Source organism: Passer domesticus, chromosome 1, assembly GCF_036417665.1.
Source record: "Passer domesticus isolate bPasDom1 chromosome 1, bPasDom1.hap1, whole genome shotgun sequence".
NCBI lineage: Eukaryota > Metazoa > Chordata > Aves > Passeriformes > Passeridae > Passer > Passer domesticus.
Genome location: NC_087474.1, coordinates 124964858 through 124985606, shown reverse-complemented (window position 1 = coordinate 124985606; position 20749 = coordinate 124964858). Strand labels below are relative to the sequence as shown.

Below are 20749 nucleotides of genomic sequence, written 5' to 3'. Positions count from 1 at the left end.
ACAATTTACATATTTCTAGTATGAGGCAGCAAAAAATAATCATGTGGCATTCAAACTGTTACAGAATGGATTGAAATTGCAACATCACCAGGTTTTTATTTTCTTTTTGACTACTAAATTAACTTATTATTAAATACTACCTGATTAATGCTTATCACCAGTGTATTGTTTCTGTCTGACCCACTGCCCTTCAATGGATATAAAAAGTTGTGTATCCTCCGCAGCATTTCCCAGTGCACAGCTGAAAGTTTCTGCTCTAAGTCAACTGTGAAAAATCTGAAAATTTTTCCTTTTGTCATCACTGCTGGTTATCTCTGCTTTCATCTTATTACACACTCAAAAATTCTTGCATTCTGTAACAGCAAGATACAGGGTTCTCCACCATAATGGTACTTGGATGCACACCACCTTGGGGGCAACATAATCCCAAATTCTGTGTTCAGGTCCTATTCTGTTTCTTTTTACACAGAAACAAAACATGCAGAGCACTGAGTAAATATGTTATAACCCACCTGACCTCCAAAGTCCAAAAGCCAAATTATTGAAATGCTATGCCCAGCCTTTCTGAATAATGTGGAGAGGGATCTGAGATTTTTGTATATACTAAGTTCTGCAGCAACAATTTCTTTTCTGTTTCTGCTGAAAGCTGCTTAGATTACTATCCTAAAATAAGCAATTCTGATATCTATCTGTAGGGCACAATTATGGTTTGAACAATCATTGCTGTTTTCTAAGACACTACAATAAAAGGATTTATGTTTGGATTTCCATTTTCCAAATACATCAGGGGTTTCTTTGCTGAAAAGTGTTTCCAGTTTTATTTTTAACTTACTTTTTTATGTAGAAAATTTTTTAAAAAATCAGTCATTTCCGAAAAAGATTCCAAAATATTTTTTTTCATATTCAGTTGGTAAGTATTAAAAATGTAGATGGTCAGGTTTTGATGATGTGAATCAACACAGCTCACAATCTAATGTAATAACTAGCATGAGATATATGTTTCACTGGCCTAAAACATCCTGAATGCATTCTATAGCTATACTTTATTTAATGACAGAGAAAAGATAATTTACAGTAGGCCACTGCTGCAGAAAGCAGTTTCAACTGACCAGTAACCGCAGAATCAAAGAATCACAGAATGTGCTGAGTTGAAAGGGACCCATCAGGTTCATCAAGTCCAATTTCTGGCCCTACACAGGACAGCCCCAAGAGTCACACCATGTGCCTGAGAGCATTGTCCAAATGCTTCTTGAACCCTGTCTGGTGCTATGACCACTTCCCTGGGGAGCCTGTTCCAGTGCCCAACCACCCTCTGGGTGAAAAATCTTTTCCTGATATCCAAAATAAACCTCCCCTGACTCAGCTTCATGCCCTTTCCTGGAGTGCTGTGACTGGTTAGGAGAGTAAAGATCTCTGCCTTCCCTTCCACTTCCCCTCATGAGGATGCTAAATACCACAATGAGGTCTCTCCATCTTGTCCAGGCTGAAAAACCAAGTGACCTCAGCTGGTCCTCATGTGGCTGGCTTCCTGTCCTATGCATTCACCAACCTCATTCCTCCTTTGGACACTCATTAATAGCTTAATAGCTTTATATTATGGTACCCAAAAACTGCACACAGCACTCAAGGCGAATCTGCCCCAGTGCAGAGCAGAACAGGACAGTCCCCTCCCTTGCCCAGCTGGTGATGCTGTGCCTGATGCACCCCAGGACACACTTGGCTCTCCTGGCTGCCAGGGCACTGCTGACTCACATTCAGCTTCCCATCAACCAGGACCCCAGGGCCCTTTCCACAGCATTTGTCTCCAAGCTTTTGTTCCCCACACTATTCACACCACCAGAGTTGCCCCATGCCAGGTGCAGAATCCTTGTTAAGCTCCATGTGGTTGGTGATTGCCCATCTCTCTGATTTGTCAACATCTCTCTGCAGGGCCACCCTGCCTTCCAGGCAGCCAACAGCTCCTCCCATTTATTGTTGTAAATATTCCTTCCAGTGCTGCATCCACATCTTTAATGCAGCTGTTGAAGAGCACAGGGCAGAAGATGGAGCCCTGCAGAGCCCCACTAGTGACAGGTTGCCAGTCTGATGTCACCCCCTTCACTGTAACTCTTTGTGCCTGACCCGTGAGCCAGGTGCTCACCCATCACATGGTGTGTTTTCCAGCTGGGTACTGGATATTTTGTCAAGAAGGGCACTGCGATGACAATATCAAAAGTGTTGCTGAATTACAGAAAGATCTCATTAACTGGCTTTCCTAGATCAGCTAGGTGGGTTACTCTGTGGTAGAAGGAAATCTGGTTTGACATGCCAGACTTTCTCCTCATCACCGCCCTAAATGTGACCAAAGACTGAATTACCCTCCAGGTGGTTTTCAGTATCACCCAGAATATTTTTTTCTGCGTTTCTACTGGGCACTGAAGGGAGACCAACAGGCATGTAGTTTCCTCCTTCTTGCCCTCCTTGAATATTGGAACATTTCGGTCAGCTGGGACTTCTCCAGGTCACCAAGACCACTCAAAAAATCATCTAGAGTGGCATTGCAGTGACATCAGATAACTCTTTGAGGATTCTCAGAGGAATCCCATCGGGCCCCATGGATTAGCAGGGATCCAGCTGGAGCAGCAGATCCCACACACGTTCAGGGTCAGCTGGGAGTTGATTATTCTCACAGTCATTGAGAATCTCTCAGCTCTGGGCACTGAGATTCCCTATATCTTTTGGCTGTAAAAATTAATATAAGACAAATACTATTTGGAAGAAGCACCCTATCTATTGGTTTCATCTGGTTTTTGTCTATCTAGCCCACGTTTAGTTCAAGGAAAGCAGTCATATTCTAGGTATGTGCAAGCTTACACACTGTTTGGGGGGGGTTGTATGCTGTCTCTAGCAGTGAGCCTAGGACTAAGACTAGTTTTTATTTTAAAAGTACTTCTACCTGTTTTAGCTGCATTAACATTTTATTCAGAGGACTTCCAACCACATTTCACATTTTTAAGACAACTGTTCATGGTTCTTGAAAAGGTGTGTCTGTATCTAATTGCACCTTAACCTCCTATTGAAAAATAAATTGCAGTATGACACCAAAGTACCTTTCCCTTGACTAGTCTTTGTAAATTGCAACCATCTTTGCATTCAAAGCACCCTCTTGCACAACAATTTAAACCATTTTGATTTAAAATGGTAAAAGAGCAGTTCAAAACTTCCCTTGTTTGGCAAGCAAGGGTTAAGCTTTGGCCCTGACAATTCAGTGGATACCATTCTGGTGGTTTCCCATGGCCAGCAGAAGCTGTTCATGGCACCAGACAAAAACATTTCTGTTTTGCTGTCTTTCCATATCAATATGTTCTGATGGGGTGGAGTAGTAGAACAGAAAAGAATCATCTTAGTGATAGTCAGCGACAGACATAGATGGAAATACAGGAACTTGCATTTTTTACTGGGGAATATTGAACACTAAAACTTGCTCAGAGAGGTTGTGGAGTCTTCATGCTTGGAGATATTCAAAATCCAGATGGACACAATCCTGGACAAGCTGCTCTAGGTGACCCTGCACTGATCAGGGGACTGGGTAGAAGATGTCCAGAGGCTTCTTCCTCAACCTGTTTGTGATTCTGTGCCCACAGAAATATCAACTTTTCTGAACCCAATTCATCCTTATCCTGACAGGGAAACTATTTTCTTTACAAGTCAATTAGTCAATTATGCCTTTGGGGTGTCAGCCTTCACAGTGTGGATGACATTCAGCTGCTAAACATAGATCTCTATGGCCATTTCAGGCACCGTAGGGTATCCAAAACAACTGATTAGATAACTGAAGGTTATGGCTCTTGGTTTTATAAAAGACTTGTAGAGGACTCATGCCCTCCTGGAGTAACAGATGGAGGCCAAAAGGCCATCATAGTGCCTAAAACCATTTAATTATACTTTGCAGGATGAATGCAGCTACTTTGTCATGTTTAAGAATTGTCCAAGTCATTTTGACCTGAGCCAGATATGAACTAATCATCGAAGCAGGAAACAGAAGTAGCACTGGCCTTTTCCTGTCAATGCATTTTAGTCACTTGTGTTTTGATTCATCTCATCATCAGGCATCTATGGTCACTCTGTGCTATAAATGGCAGAGAAATAAACATTCTTGGGGTGCTGTTCATTTGACTTGTTCTAAACATATGGTATAAACATATGATTCATGGGTTACCTACATTCGAGTCCATGCTCTGATGGGTTCTCATCTGTTAAAACTAGGGAGAACAGATTTCATGACTTTTGAGGCAATGTTTCCTACATATCATAGCCCCAACTGCCTCACACCTTCATTATTCACCTTCACTATATTACCTTCAGTAGTCACTAGAAATGTGACACTTGTCCTGATGTTCTGCAGCTCTGGAATTATAAATGATTATATGTGAATTCAAAACCTTCTAGTTGCCTTCCTTTCTCAGCTAAAAATTCTCAGTAACCAGTTTGAAAGATACTTGGCTGTGGAGAATCTGGTTGACTTAAATTTTAACACAAGTAGACAATTGTTTGTATCACACAGATAGGGTCACTGCCCTCAGCTGGCAGACACTGTGCCTGTCTTTCTTTAACATGATCCCTGTGGGAGACTTAGCTCCTGTAAGATCATGTGATCACAGTGGACTGGGAGCTAAATCTGAAGTAATTAAAAGACAAGTTAATGCCCATAGACTTTACTAGTCTAGATTCCAAGGCTAGGTAACCTTTCTTAGGAGAGAAAAATGAAAATGGAAAGAGGAATGAATTCTCAGTCTCACTTCTGAACCCTAGGTACCATTTGAGTGTGGTCCATTTAAAGCGTCAATCAAACCCCCCATGGTTGTTTTACTGTTCAGCAAGAATATTTGGAAGTCTGGAAGATCAACAATACCCAGCTGTTTCTCCAGCAGGCTGGCCATATATTTCAAATGACAGCACTGCATAGGTATGTACATCAATGTCTAAGAGAACAGATGGCTTTATGTGTGTGGCCACTTTTATGCAATTCTCTCCAATTCAGTCAAAAACCATGTAAGAAGACTGGATGCAGACCTCCTAGCTGTGCTGTTTTCAGAGGGCTCTTCTCAGAGTGTAGCTGCAGTCAATCAGCTCACAGGAATTATATTTGTTGGGTATCAGGTTTGTTTCCCGTAAAAAAACACAGTACAAAATCCTGGGCTGAGCCAACAGTAAGTGCCTGTGTATCACAGCATGTTTGTCTTTAGAGATATCCTCCAATTCTCTGATCCCTCATTTTATGCTCTTCTTCATAGGAATGCTGATGCGCTGCAGCCCACAGGAGTGAGGACGTCTTTGTGCTGGGCTTCCTTTCAGGGGGTTTGTGAAGGAAAGAGGAGGTTGGCATGTTTTCTTCCCTAAGCTCAGGAGGCTTCAAGCTCTCAGAGTGACACGCTGCAGATCACATTGAGTGACTGTTTTCTACCTCTCGCCTCCCATCTGCTCATTTCCCTTAAATTCCATTCAGATTTCACCAGTACCTTAGGGCTGTTCATCTCCCAATTATTCATTCCCTTTACAGAACATTGTAAGTATTTTTTTTTTAATCACACTCATGAATGTTTGGCTGACAAGGTCTGAGGGACATTTTTCTCTCTGCCTTTCTCCCTCCATCAGACTGTAGAGGTGGATGCAGCACCTCAGAGCACACCTCACTCAAGTGTATGGCTTCACTGTGTTGGAATAAACAAGGCTTTCTCCTTGGTATCACAGAAATAGTGCAAATGTACAGGTGTGAAGTGATTGTGGCAAAAGGTACCCTTTTGTTATTGAAGGTGCTTGGAAAGGAAATGCTCCCCAGGTGGTGTGGGCAGATGAAGCAAGCCCTGCTCAGCAGTGCACAATCCCAGTGCAGCAGCCATGGCATGTGGTTCTCTGCCCAGGCTCACAAGCACTGCTCAAATCTCTTGCCAAAGCAATTTTACAGCTTCTACACCTGGTGTTGGCTCACAGCTCTGCATTAAGACAGAGTATTGTGCAGTATAAAGCAGAGTATTGTGCCACAGAGACCTGCCCAGAGGGGTAGCTTTGTTACATCAATCCCAGCACTGCAAAAAGAAGCAGCAGCACCAATGTCTAGGGGCCCAGCTGGGCTGGCAATGATCCACTGGCATGATGAGTCAGGGACAAGAGCAGTATGAAAACTCTGGCATCATCTTGCTGCCAAGGCTCAACCCTCAGGACAGCGGTGCCAAGCTGCTGCACTTCCCCCTGCTGACTTTGTGGCAGCAGTGACCATCTCCAGCAGTGAGCACACCCTAGTGAGAGGTCTCAGAGTAGCTGCCTCACTAAAGAGGCAACTGCTGCAGAGTGACCCCCAGCACAAAAGCCCTGATCCTCTCTTCACCCACCAGTTCTTGCCATGCCCCTTGTACCTGAGAGCTGGCCACAGCTGCTTCTCTCCACACAAGCCCTGAGCACAGCTCACTGCAGGGTGTGCACAAAGAGGGATAGGGATGGCTCTGTGCCACATTTGACTCTAACCATGGCCTGGCTGTCTGAGCACCCAGTCCTGACCTGTCCCTTAGCCCACTCTCCGAGGATGCAGTGTGTATCCTTTGGCACTTGCTGTAAAAACAGGTTTCTGATGGGCTATGACAAGTTCTCAGCTTATTGTATAAACATACACAAATGCTTAAGTGTGTGACACAGCACATACAGTCTCATGCCTTCAGGCCATTGAGACCCAGATGGAACCACAGCATGTGCAGGGCAAACACAGCCAGACTCCTCTGGCAAGGGCTATCCCTGAGAAATGAGGACAGGAGTTGGTCTGTGCCATCAGCCTTGGAATTAGGGTGCACATCTCAGTCTTTTTTCATCAGCGTGGATTTGCCCGGTATCTCCAGCTCCTAAGTGTTCTGAGCTTCTGTGTCAAGAGCTTGCTTCAGTCCAGGGCAGTGGAAAGGCATGTGTGGGAGCTTTTCCTGTCCATTTCCTTTCTCTGCTATAGACTGAGTTTTCCACATGCTTTTTTTTCTCATAGAAGGAATTGGAGCACCTGCTTCAGCTAGGATTTCCTGAAAGACCCTTAGTCCTCTGGAATCCAGTATGTCATCTATCGCATGGTAAGCCTAGCCATGGGATCAAGCAAAGACAATCCTGCAGCAGCAAACAACAATTTACATGAGATTCAGCAAAGCTATTATGCAGAATTTGATATCTAAAAAATTAATTTCAGGTCAGGTAATGAAAAAAATTTCTTCTCACAGTTTATGGATATTCACACATGAACACACATGCATTTGTCATGACCACTCATTATTTTCCTGCTTTTTTTTATCCCTATTTCCTTGCCTTACAAGCTCTCTGTCAAGCCAAACAGCTTTCTTTTTCCAGACAATCCACTGCTTTACTCCTGCCTCATCTTTCAGTCTGCCTTTGTTAGCTCCCATTCCAGTGACTCCATTTCTCAGCATCTCAACCAGATTTGGCACTGAGTCACAGTCTCTTCACTGCTGTGTGGCAATAACAGGGAGGACGGAGTGCTAAGAGCAAAGGGGATCAGTCTTTCTACTTCCCCATCATACATCAAAAGTTTCCTGTCCTTCAGAACAGCACTACAGCATGAAAGCAACCCTGCAGATGTACTATTTAGAGTGGAAAGTCAAGCACCACCGCAGCAGGAAAAACTAAAATGTATTGTGGGACCAGCAGGCACTTGGCCAGGTGTGTGTGGGTGTTGAGACCTGTGTGTTGCACCCTGGCTCCAGTGGAGCACACTCTGTTCTTTCTCAGAGGGCTCTTTCTTCCCTCAGTGCTCAGCATACACAGTGCTGTGCCAGTAAGTGGCTTTTTATTCTGCTTTCTTGTGGTGATACAGCATGTGGCTCTGTGACACATTTGCTGCATATTAGTCCCAAGCCTGCTCTGAAGATAGCCTTTTTTAATTCCCTCCTGAGCTTTTCTGTGGAGTTTGTCAATGCAGTACTTGTGTGCCTCCTCAATGCTCATTCATTTTCTGCCACAGCATGGCTCTGAGAGTTGGCTTTCTTTTGATTTTCATTTTGCATGTGGAGAGCTGAAGCACAGTGATATTAGGGTGCAAGTATTCCTCCAATGGGGTGCCCACTGCTGAAGGTCTGATTTTGCAGAGTCCTCAGCCTTAAGTGGCAGCTTGTGTGTTCAAAGCACATGCCCCATGGATTTCTGTTGCGAGCAAGTGCTGAGTATTTCTGGAAATTAGACCCCACAGTCCATAGCTTGGCATGTTGAAAATAAGCAATGTGCAGTCTCACAGTCTGTGTGAAGTTTGGCTTAAGCTCCTTGCCAGGCTGACACAGTGGCTCAGGGGAAGAGGGAGAGCAGGGTCTGCTCCTCAAGGGTTGTACCCAACAGGCTGAACCTGGTCTCCATCAGCCATTTGTTTGCCCAACAAGTGTGTGTCCTAGTCCATCTGCTTCCAGTCCTTTGTGCCCACCTCATCTTTCAGTCTGCCTTGTGGCTCCCACCCCAGTGACCCAAGTCTCCAGTACCCACAGATGGGTTCACCTCTTCCCTCCAATTCTCCTGCCAACAGCAGGGAGGATGAAACACTGCAAGCAAAAGGTGTCAGTCTTCCAAATCCTGGCTCCATGCCATAGATTGGCCTAGTGCAGAGACAGTTGTGATCACAAGGAAAAGTTGTAATTACAAAAGCCTTCCACACCCCACAGCCTAGGCAGGAGATGCACATTGTGAGCATTGAACCATCAACACAAGCTGAACAAGTTTATTTATGCTGGGAGGCCAAGCAAAAACATGAGGCAATCTGTGGGGCCATTAAATGCTAAAATTAAATATGTTTCTACAGGGCATGTGTGAATTGCCCTTTCAAAGGCTTGTAACTCAGCCAGATGTAGGCGGATTTTTCACAGGACAGCAAAAGACATAAGCAGTGTAAAACCATTTGTTTTATTAAGTGTCATGTCTCTAATCTAAACTACTAAACTTTTGGCAAATTTATAGCCAGTTGAAGACATAATTTACAACACAGTATGTTTTGCAGCTTGAACAGCACTGGTTCTGCCATTCTCACCTCTAGCCTGTGTTTGTGCATCCATGCAGTGGGAATTGAGTGCTGCAAACAGATGAAATGAAGCCCAAACTGTCAATGCCCCCAGCAACTGATTTCCTGCCTCATCCCAGGGCATCCCCACTACCAAGCTAGCCATCCCTCCTGTCCTTGGTTCAGGTTTGGCTTTCCAAGTCACTTGGCTTCTCTTGTTACAAGTTCCTGAGGATATCCTGCAACACCTCCCCTGTAGCTTCCTTAAGACCTGCTAATGTTCCAGATCCACCAGCTGCTTTCCATTTTTTTCTGATGTATACACTGGTTTCTATTTAAAAGTTATAAACTTTAAACAGAATATATAACTTTCTATTACTAGATAATGCATATATTACATGAGATGCATGTCTCTGGGACACCTTCTTTACTACAAATATGTGTTCTCATTCATCATGTGTGTATGGGAGAAGCACTTCTGCAGAAGCATTCAGAAATTCTCCTTTGTTTGAAATAATTTATAATAATATAGTGAATGTAAGCCTTATGTTGTAGGTCTTGTGTATTACAGAGTTGTTTTATCACAAGTTTTTTAGCTTTTCCCCCAACACAAGAAGAAATGCGCCCCAGCTACAAGCAGAGCAGCCCAGGTGCCATCCATGGGCAGTGGGAAGTGTTCACACATTTTCATACTGATTTTTATTTGCTGGTATTTTACTACTTCTGCAGTAAATTGGTGCTGACTGTGAACCGGCATAAAACATGACCCATAAAAGCAGAAACATATGGCGAAGGAACATTAAGGTCACACTAAGGATAACAACGAGAAAGGCCTGCCTTGCAGAGCCCAGCTGGGCATATGGAGAAACAAGTCTGAATAAATAAAAACCTTACATAAGTCACCCCCATGAACGGCCCCTTTTGGTTCTAAAGCTGTTCCAGTCGGCATTAGTGCGGACCAGTTGTAATATCCTTCTTTCTGGAAGCAGGATCCCATTTCTGCGAAACAGCAATTAGTTTCAGCAGCGAGTTCATTTGAATATCAGGGCTTTTGAAAACACACATCAGGAGGCAATAATGGCTAAACCCTCATCTGTGCTTTAAAATCCTTTCACTCTAATCTGGGACATAAAAATCCACATGCTGTAACTCAACATCATAGGGCAATTCATTCCAGCAGACTTTTTCCCCTGCATTTCCAAAATGCATAATATGAGGGCTTTTGATGAACCACTAGTCTTTGGGTGCTCAAGTCCTTTAGGAAACAGCCTCAAACTCTACCAGGAGAGGTTTAAATTAGATATTAGGAAAAAATTTATTTACTGAAGGGATTGTAAACATTGGAACAGGCTTCCCAGGGAAGTGGTGGAGACACCATTCCCTGGAGGTATTTAAAAGATGTGTAGATGTGGTGCTTAGGCACAAGGATTAATGGGGACTTGGATTAACTTGGACTTGATGATCTTAAAGTTTTTTTCCCAACCTCAATTATTCTACAGTTCTATGGTTCTTTAAGTTTTTATTTTACAGTAGAAAAACATAATGCACAGATTGTACATGTTCATAATTAGTGTACTTGGCCCTACTTTAAAAGTTTTACCCTAACTCTAAACTTACAGAGTCTTTGATAAGCTTGATAAGTGCTAGTAATGCTCTTGTAACCCATGTTATCCTAAGAATAATTTTTAACCTCAAATTTGAATAAATTCATCATTAATTATATTTTGATTTAAAAAGTTTGATTAAACAACCCAGGTTGTTTAGCCAGAATATATATGTAGTTGTTAGGTAAAATTTTATTTCTCTGCAAGGCAATTTTTAATTTTCAAACCTGTTTGCACTGGCAGCAGGTTAAAAGCTCTTTTGATGCCTGGGAGGGCAGAGAAGGAACTTTCAGCTCCCAGGCTGTGCTTGGTGCCTGCGCAGGGAACAAGCAAAGGCAGAGAAGAGTCTTAGTCACTTGGATTGAAGAGCAAGTTCAGACATCAAGAAGTGACCCAGATGCCGCTGAAGAAGGGCAGTTCTTGTAAAGAAAAGTGAGTCACAGAGAGGGAACATGCTGCCACAGCTTACTTGTTTCTGCTGGACCTGAGTGTAAGAGCAAGGGTGACACTGGAGAATAAAGGAAACTTCAAAGAACAGAGCTCTTTCACATCTTCCCCAGCCACTGAATCCATCCCTTCACCTGGGGATGCTCACCCACTGCTTTTAGGTACCCAAATAGCTACAGACATAGATCTCCTGCTGTTGGGAGAATGGAGTTAAAAAATTGTGCCCTATTGGCACAGTCATATGCTGAGAGCAGTCTCTGACTCTTTAACTGCTAGGCTTAACCATCCACCATAAATGTAAAACTGCACACCCAGATAAAACCTCCAGCTGCTCCTAAAAACAACACTTCATCAACAAAAGCCAGCACGAATGCCTCAGGCAAATGCTTTGCTTTAGTGTGAGCTCCCTGTTGACTAAAGACCCCTTTCTGACCATCAGAGATCATAGAAAACTGGACCACAGCTGAAAGGGAGGTGATATTCTTCCCTGTGCTCCAAATTTTGCACCATTTACATTATTCTGAAATCCCAAAATTCTTAAGTGACTGGATTCCTGGATGGATGCAGACCCTTCAGAAGAGATGGCCTAAGACAGAGGAAGGGCCTGTTGCCATTGCTGCTCCCAGGACTATCTAATGGATGCAGCCAGGCTCTCAGATTAAACTAAGTTTGCTGTATTAATGCTGGTTTGCATGTTTACTACCTTGCACATTTCAGACTTCACTGAGCTGAATCTCAATAAACATACATTCTGAATGGATTTTTATTATTGTTGCTCCCCCTCCCCCCCTGGTAATTAAGACTCATTATGTGGAGTCATCAGCTGTTTTGCTTTGTTTCCCATCTGTTCATACAGTACTTGGGATACCAGATAATACTGCAGATGGGAGTGCCATTTCCACTAGTTTGGTTTTGCTCCAGTGGGACTTCATGTGGCCACTGGTGGAAAAATTGAAATGGTTTTGATTAAAGATTTTCCATATTATAGACACTCATGAAATCTCAAAATTTGCAAGATTATGTCACTGACTGGAGTCAGTGGCAGTCTTTCTCTAAGAGGATTTTCAATCTTTTCCCCATCTACAACACCTCCATTCTCTGAAGTCAACAGGGACTCTTTCTTGAGAACAAATCTTGTGCAAGTCACTGGGAAAACCATCCCTGCCTGTGACTGGGAGGAAGATAACGTTCTGGTTCCATTGCTGTTAAATGGAGCAGAAGTTGGAATCTAATGAGACTTTGCTATGCAAGTTTAATCTCCTGTAGCCCCTTCACATTAGTCTTTCACTCCTGTGTCAGTCAGATTGTCATACTGGCACACTGTTTCTGGCCTCTGATGGCTAGCAAACCAACTCTGATTTGCAGCCAAGGTATACTTTGATCAACTTGTACCCATTTGATCTCACGCCTAATGCCTAAATTGTCCTTTTTCTCAAATATTTGTTCTGTCTCCGCAGATTTTATTCCCTTCAAATCCATTTCAACCTTTTCTCTCTGAAGCTAAAAAATCCACTGTCTTCTATAGCTTCTTGCTGGAAAAAACGTGGTCTTTGCTTTCCTCATCCTCCCCAGCGTTCTCAGGTCAACTTCTTTCAATTTAAGTGCACCTGCTGTGGTGACAGGAGCCAAAGCACTGCTGCCAGTCCTAAAGCTGACTTACACACAGGTACCTGCTCCAGCTTCAGCATCTCTTACTGCTGCTTGATATCTCATTTTTTTCCTGGCCTGCATTTGGAGATTTATTTTAGTTCTCAGTTTGGTCTCAGGCACATCTTGAAAATAGCCTCCTTCCCCCACTCTGCATTCATTTGTTAATACGGGTTACATGGCTACCACAGTATTTTGGTCAGTCATTCTCTGATTCCATTTCCTGGCAATTTTCTTCAGATCTGTAATTCATACCTTGATTCCTCAGCCTCTCTGCTACTAAAATTGAGAGACACTATTTTTGGAGAAGGTGTCAAGGGTGAGCTTCTCACCAGATGTAGAGAATGGTGGCATTTCATTTCACAGGGACACTTCTCTGTGGTCACAGTGCACAGTGTACTCCTGTTATAGCAGCACTGAGCTCAAACATTCCAGGTGCTTCAACACTCCTCTGCTCCAGCAGCAGCTTTAGCGAGGATGGGCTTGCATGTCTTTACAGCAAGTGGCCACAGAGCCAGGAGGGGCTGCAGCTCTGCACCTTGTCACACGGCAGGACACTCACACAGCTGGGAACAACCCCTGTAGTTTCAGCTTCCCGGGTAAAGCCAAGTCTCATAAGCGCTGCCCTCCCCTGCAGCTGGTTACTGGGCAGGTGAACCTGCAGTGATGTCTGGGGAGTCAAGAGAGGAAAGGTCCCATAATTGCTCAGGCTTTTCAGCCTTAAATTACAGATGCCTAAGAAGGCTCAGTCTTTGCATATTTGCTCCTTTCAGTGGAATATGATTGCTAAAGAAAAAGTCAGTGACCTTTACCTTTATTTTTTGTTAAACCAATCATTTCATCAGGAAAAACCCATAAAATTAACACATTACCTAAGAGTGTATGCCAGGAAAGGAGGACCAGAGGATATCTTTTCAATAAAACTGAAATTGCTCTAATAAGGGAAAGAAATGATAGAATAATGGTGGAGGGAGTTATATTTAAGATGAGAAATAATGTTAGAAGATCGCCTACGCCTAGTGCAAAACTCTCTGGAGTATCCAGAAATCTCAGTCATAGCCTGAATTTCACATTCTGTTAGAGATATATGAACCTAAAGAGGCAAGGAGGGGAGATATATAAAGACAGGTAATGCTGGTAGAAGTCTGGAGACCTTTTAAGATGCCTTAGATATAAATCTGATAAAAAAAAATCTAATAAAGCACACAATAATGCTTTCTGAACATAGGCTTTTACCTCTGATTGGGCCAAACCATAATTTCAGGAGAAGAAGAATCAAAGCAAATGCTCATAGGAGAAAATCTGTTGAAGCTGTGAACTTTTCACCTTTAACAGCAAGTAGTGACCACGGGGTGCAAGATCAGATGGTTGACTTAACTGCCGAGTAACGAAATTAGGCTAAAAGTTAGATCTAGTCTGCCCAGAGGCAACATGACAAATTAGATTCATCCCCTCCTCGTATTTGTATTAGTGCACTTTTTTATTAGTGAACAGATTATAAAAGAAGGCTTTGCCTCAAGGCAGGGTTTTCTGGCACTGAACTAATTTTCAAGCTGAGGTTTTCCCCCGAGGGCACAATAAGACCCTCCCTTCTTTGCAGCCAAGGATCAGATCCTCAGCAAAGATTCACCTGTGAAAAGCTCTCAACATATTTGGAGCTTTAAAAATCTGCAGATTTCCTTCTGTAAAGCTACGTAAATGGGGATATATTTTATTAATAATGAAATATTTATTATTTTTCTAAAGTAATTCAGTGTGTTTCACTGACAGTATTTATTAAAAATAAATTGGTTTAAATACAACTCTCTGGAGCAGGCTTTGTAAGCTCATGCTGGGTCCCAGCCTGGGTTAGTGGTCAGGAGTGAGAACTTCTGACAAGGCAGGTGGCCCCCCCTCTTGATGACAAGGCTGCAGGCTCATAACCTGAAAGTCCTGTGACCCTGTGAGCTCTTGCAGTCAGTCATAAGTGTTAGTGTTTCCAGCACGAGGCCTCACTCTGCAGACACAGCTGCGTGGCATCCCTCTGACCTGGAAGGGAGCTGTGAATCAAGAACGCATTTCTTTTTCCTCTGAAGATGAAAGACTTTCAAAATTAATTGCATGACATTATGGCCTGTCTGTGTTGTCAGCTTTGGTTTTGCTGTGACAAACTGATGGCCGCTCCCTGTCACGGAGAGTGACGCCGTGCCTGTGAGCACCGCGCTCATCAAGTGGCAGCAGCGAGGAAAGCATCACTGCGATCTGCATGGAAAGCAGCTTCGTGGAGGGGGATGCCAAGGGTGAGGCAAGTGCAGATGGTATACTCACACAGGGGAGCCTACACGGCCATGGCTCACTGCAGCTGCTGCTGGCTGCGCCATACCACCCACAGCTCTGTGCCAGGTCCGACTTCCTGACCCCATCCCCACAATCAGTCCAGACTACTGAGGGTAACAGGCTCCAGAGGTGTCATTTTGAGCATTCAGAGCTGAATGCACAATCAATAGAACTAAAATCAGAGCATTTAAAAGAGCAGCTCTGCAACTGCCTTTGCAGGGCTTTGCAGAGCAAGTGGGAGCAGAAGCAGAGGGAGAAAACCAACTCCTTTTCCCTTTAGAGGGCAGTGGTGCTCATGGTACAAAAGCTGCTTTTTCAAGGAGGTAAATCCCTTATCAATAGCAAGCGGGTCAGCAGCAGCAGAACAGCGGCAAGGAATAGGGACCAGTGCTGAAGTGGTGCTGCTGGGTGCGCTGCACTGTGCAGGACAGCATCTCACCCTGATGTACTTTCTGTAGTGCTCTGTGCAGGGGCTCATTAATTTCCCCTCATTTTCATGCACAGTAATCAGACAAGTAATTATGGTTCCACCAAGAGGCTTCCTTCCTCCCACCACACCACGAGCACAGCCCAGAGTGAAGTGTTCCTCACCATCAACGTTTGCCAAATTACAGCCTCTCCTCCAGCCAGATGAGCCCTTCCTGTGAGATTTACGGCGAACCTGTTCAGAGACCCAAAAAAAGCTGATTTGGAAGGCGGTACCAACCTTTTCATGGGTTTGGGCGAGGCCTCCCGCTCCAGGTTGGAGGAGGCGTGCTTGACGTGCATGGCGTTGTAGGAGGTGTGGGTGTACTCGTTCTCATCGCTGTAGTCGGGACCCAGCAGCGTCCGAGCCCACGTCCCCATGTCATAGGGGGGCAGAGTCCCCCCAAACTCAGAGGGCAGGCATTCAGGGTGTATTAGCTGGTGAAGGCTGTTCAGGTTGTTACCGTGAAGAAAGATCTTTAACAAATAAAAAAGAAAGTTCAAAGTCATCACCGACTCCTTACTTCATTAAGTACAATTATAGCGGCACTAATGAGGTGTGTAGCGTCATTAGTTGACACTGCAGTTTCAGGTGGGAATTTCAAAAGCTCTCAGGGCTTATTCAATTGGCAGAAGAGGGGGATTAACTTCAGGGTGGGCAGCTGACGAATTAGGCTGGCACTACTAACACTTCTGTAAACTCATGTTTCGTTTGGCACATGACAATTTCTTAATACCAGATCAGGAGAAGCAGAAGTCAGGAATTATGACTGATTATTGCTACTGCAAGAGGATAGAGGCTTACATGAAGAGCAGTGAGAAGAAAAGGGTGACAGTGGAGCTTACTGAAAGCTTACTTACTTACTGAAAGCAGCTTACTGAAAGAGTAGGACTTCAGCATCTGAGAGGGCCACTAGCCCTGCACCCCAGGACAGACATTTCCAGGGGTGTATCAGGCTGTGCCACCACTCAGTGCTGCTTCAGCAACACTTGTTTCTCTAATCCTTCTTTGCTTTCAGGTGGGTCCCATCCATTTCCTGCCTAGTCAGACCCAGCTCAGGGTGGGCTCTGGGGTCTCCTGAGGGATTTTTCAGCTGTTGTTTGACAGACTGCAGAGAGCAAATAGCTAGGATGGCTGCAGAACCACCAATTCACTTGGGTTTCAGTGGATAGGATCTGCCTCTTCTGCAGTGTGAGCAAAAAGCCTTCAGGCATGGGTACTTTTGGTGGAAGCAAGAGAGTTACCATCATGTGAAAACAGTCACCCTGCTGAAGGAATGTAATATGAATTTTTACTCCTACAAAAAGAGTTGAACTGAATTTTCCCTCACTTGCAAGTAACTTCAGCCAGGCCTGGTAGTCCCTCCACACTGCCAATTCTCTCTATCCCTGAGCATGTCCCAGTAAAATGTATCCACGCTTTGTTGGTGATAAAAAATTTCTGGTCCCTGACTGAGCTATTGATTCAATCCAGACCATTCCAAATTCTAATTTTTAATAACAGCAGCAATTCTCTTATACCATATGGAAAATGAAGAGAAAAAAACTAGAAAAGAAAACAGGCAGCTATTTGGAAAATCCAGGTCTGCAGTTTCCTCCCCATCCCCACCCCCCACCCCCATCTAGTTACCCTTTTCCTTGTCTTGTCTTTGAGGAATGGTTTGATTAGCGTGTACAGGGCATGGATGTACCAGGGCTGATTGACAAAATGGACTCCTCCAAAACGTGCAGGAAAGCTGTCCTATAGAAAGAAAGAAAGGAAGGCAGTTAAGAGATGCAGTGCTTTACTCCGGTAGTCAATAGGATGAAAGTCGAAGGAAAAATCCGTCTCTTTCCATCTGCAAACGAGCACTGGGAGGGGGCAGGAGGAAAATGGAAAAACAAAAAAAGATGCCTGTAAGCGTTTGTATCAATTTCCTCTGTGGACAGAGGCAGTCCCTTGCCCCTCCACACACTGACACGTCAATTGCCGAAGAGATGCTGAAGATTTAAAGTCGGGTCTCCAGCCACTTCTCATGAACATTTTTTAACTCCGTCAGGGCATCTGACTCGGCCGGCCTGGGAAGCGAGAGGGGCTGGATGAGCGCCGCTCCCTCGAGGGGAAGCTTTCTCATTTCTCATTGTGCAGCGCCAGGCGAGCCCCCGGTTCCCACGCACAGCGCTGCTCGGAGCTCACCTTTTCACCCTTCGGCCTCCCTGCCTCCCCCTGCTAAAATCATCATTACAATGGCTGACCTTTCGGGGTGAGCAAGCAGCATATTACAGGGAGGAGGATGGGTGGGAAATGCTGATAAGTGAAGGTGCGGGGAGAGCGCACCATGACAGCACCATGGAAACTGCGGGAGCCGCTGCCGGGCTCAGCGCGAACGCCCCGGGCATTAACATGCAGGCAGCGTCCCGCAGGCGGGGCGCTCCCCACAGCATCCTACCCTGCTCCACCTGCCTCTTCTGAGACAACGGGAGGCGGCTCCTGGCCAGTCTTTAAAGGTTATTGCACCCTGTGAAGGGTATTTTGTACCTGCGATCTTATCTAGCAAACGCCACTCAAGGAAGAGCCTAGGATTTTTTTTTTTTTTCCCAGTGGCATAAATAATGGGACGAGCACTGCTGCTGTGTGCAAATACGCTTCCAAGGGGAGGAGAGGAGCCTGTCTCTCCGCTGTGAAGGGAGATTCTGATGAAGCCGTCCTCATCCTGTGTGTGCTCCTAACCCCTACAGCCCAGCAGGAGAAGCAGAGTATAATCAGGTCTCTTCCTTCAGGGCTTTGGCTCTGGGACCCAGGCAGGTTCCTTCCCCCCGCAATTAGCACAGGGTGTCCCGGGGCTCTCTCTCGCCTTCCTCCCGAGCATCAGAGATTGAGCACAGCTGGTGAGATTTGTGAGATGATATGAAAAAATCCCCTTATACACCTGCTCTGCACAGCTTGTGTGTTGCTTCAAGGTCAATTTTTCCCCTGGATTTAGCAATATGTATGCATACACCACCTCCTGCAACCCAGGGCAGATCATCAGGACTCTCCATACTCTTTAGCTGTGGTTCACCCAGGCTGTCATCTAAAACCATACTAGGTTACCCTAGTTTGTGAGCAACCTCAGGCATTAAGTGATATATTTTTATTTTGCTATACAGCAAAATAAGCCACTTCCACTTCAGACAGGTCAGTAGATCTGAAATCATTACAAATCTGCATATTGGATATACTGTGAAGGACTATTGGGTAATCAGGCCAGCACACAGGAGGACAAGCAGTGTAACATCACAGGTGATCCCATTTTAAATTCCAGTAAATGATGAATTGAACTTTTGAGACCCTATCTGGACTGGGGTCCTTAGCCCATGAAAGACATCAACCTGTTAGTGTGAGTCCAGAGGAGGGCTAAAAAGATGATCAGAGGAATAGAGGGCTTTCCTACAAAAACAGGCTGAGAGAGTTGGGGTTGTTCAGCCTTGGGAAGGAAGGCTCTGGGGAGACCTCATTGCAGCCTTCCAGTACCTCAGGGAGGCTTATAAAAAGGAGGGAGAGGTACTTCTTATCTGGGCAGACAGTGACAGGACAAGGTTTTTAATGAAAAGAAGGCTGGTTTAGACTAGATGTTAGGAAGAAATTATTTTCTTAGAGGGTGCTGAGGAACTGGAACAGAGAAATTGTGGATGTCCTATCCCTGAAAGTGGTCAAGGCCAGGTTTAATAGGGTCCTGAGCAATGTGATTTAATGAGTGGCTGCCATGGCAGAGGGATTGGAACTAGATGGCTTTTAAGATCCTTTCCAACCCTATGATTCTGTTCAGTGGTTCTATGATTCTACAATTCTCTTTAAGGATAACATATGTCCTGTTGGGGTATTCATTTTAAATAAAGAAGAGTATTTCCACCGCTTTTCATGAGAGTTTAGGATGCAGATCTGACTGAGGTAAAGTGCTGCAGTGCTGCACGTTGCAGTGGCTTCAACTGACTGCTGAGAAATTGCTGCAGAGTCTGAGTCCACCTAGCAAAACACATGGACTGACAGAAGTGTGAAGCCCAAAGATTTTCTACCATATGATAACCTTAAATTCTGTTTTATAGCAGACCAGATCCATAAAATGCCCATCTCATGCAAAATTCACAAATTCAGTTGCCTTCCTCACACATGGGAATGAAGCTTATAATATTTGGAGCTTTTCACAGATTATTCTAAAAATAACCAAAACCAAACCAAACCTAAGACAATCTAGAACATTCCACATTTGCCTTTATTTATTAATTAATTTATTATTAATTCCATATTTGTCAAGCTGGCTGCCATCCCACAAGCTGTATCTATAAGTTTCTGACACCTTTGCTCTTTGAAGGTAAATTGTCACAGTTGTTCCCAGGCTGTACTGTAGCAGCTAATGTCTGTGTAGAAAATCCAATCTGAGTCTGAAGCACAGGAAAGTAAAGAAATGAAAGATTGGAAGCAGGGGAATAACTTCAAGACACAGAGATTTATACTGACCTGAAAAAGAAAAATTGTTTTGCCTTGCTACTGGAATGCACAAATTATATTAATCATTTTTAGTGAGAAACATCAGTCAGTCTTCATTTTCAAGGGGGAACGTGTCTTTTTTAGAACATGTTGACCAGCTTTAACAATACCCAGAAAGGCCCAAATACTGAGAACTATAGGAACCAGCCAGAGGTTTAAGCTGGCAGTCTTCCTCTAGAAAAAAAAGGAGCAGGTTGCACTTTCCTATATAGAAAATTAATTTTATGTCCACCCAATGTAGATTGTTGAGTCTATAAACTAGCTTCTATCTCACACATCTGTGTTATAGGAAAGCCCTTAATATAACAATTTTATTTAGAGGCAATTGCTTTCTTTTCATTTTGAAGGTACGCCCAAAATTGCACAAAGACCCTTGAAAAGGAAGCATGACAGTCAGGAAAAAAAAAAACAACAAGCAAAGCACGTTTTTGTGTGTGTGTAACTTTGTCCTAAACTTTGTTCCTTGCCCTATTAAGCACATTAAGTTCAATTTGACCTTCATCCCTCAGTCCATCTGCTTTTGTAAGGCTGTCAATTAGAACAAAGACCATTTTTTTTAAAGAAGAAGAAAAAAAAAAAAAAACCAAAGAAATTTGATATGGGAATCATCCAGAACTGTTTAGAAGTGCAACATACTAATTTTGTAGAAGTCCCTAATTAGAGCAGAGCTGTCTTGGAAAGGAAAGCTCCTGTCTGGAGGTCTGCCTTGTGCAGTTCCAGGAAGATGTATGAGACATTTCCCACACCCCACTTGGTGTC

At 44.1% G+C, this 20749-nt stretch overlaps 1 protein-coding gene across 1 annotated transcript in view; it reads right to left on the bottom strand.

The window, feature by feature from the left end:
• The window catches only part of CLVS1 (clavesin 1), a 100241-nt gene that overhangs the window by 2527 nt on the left and 76965 nt on the right, over positions 1–20749 (bottom strand). The window contains exons 4-5 of the mRNA XM_064387380.1: positions 17114–17224; positions 15725–15960 (exon numbers count right to left, since the gene is read on the bottom strand). Of these exons, the coding sequence (XP_064243450.1) occupies positions 15725–15960; positions 17114–17224 (347 nt within the window). The remainder of the gene's footprint in view (positions 1–15724; positions 15961–17113; positions 17225–20749) is intronic.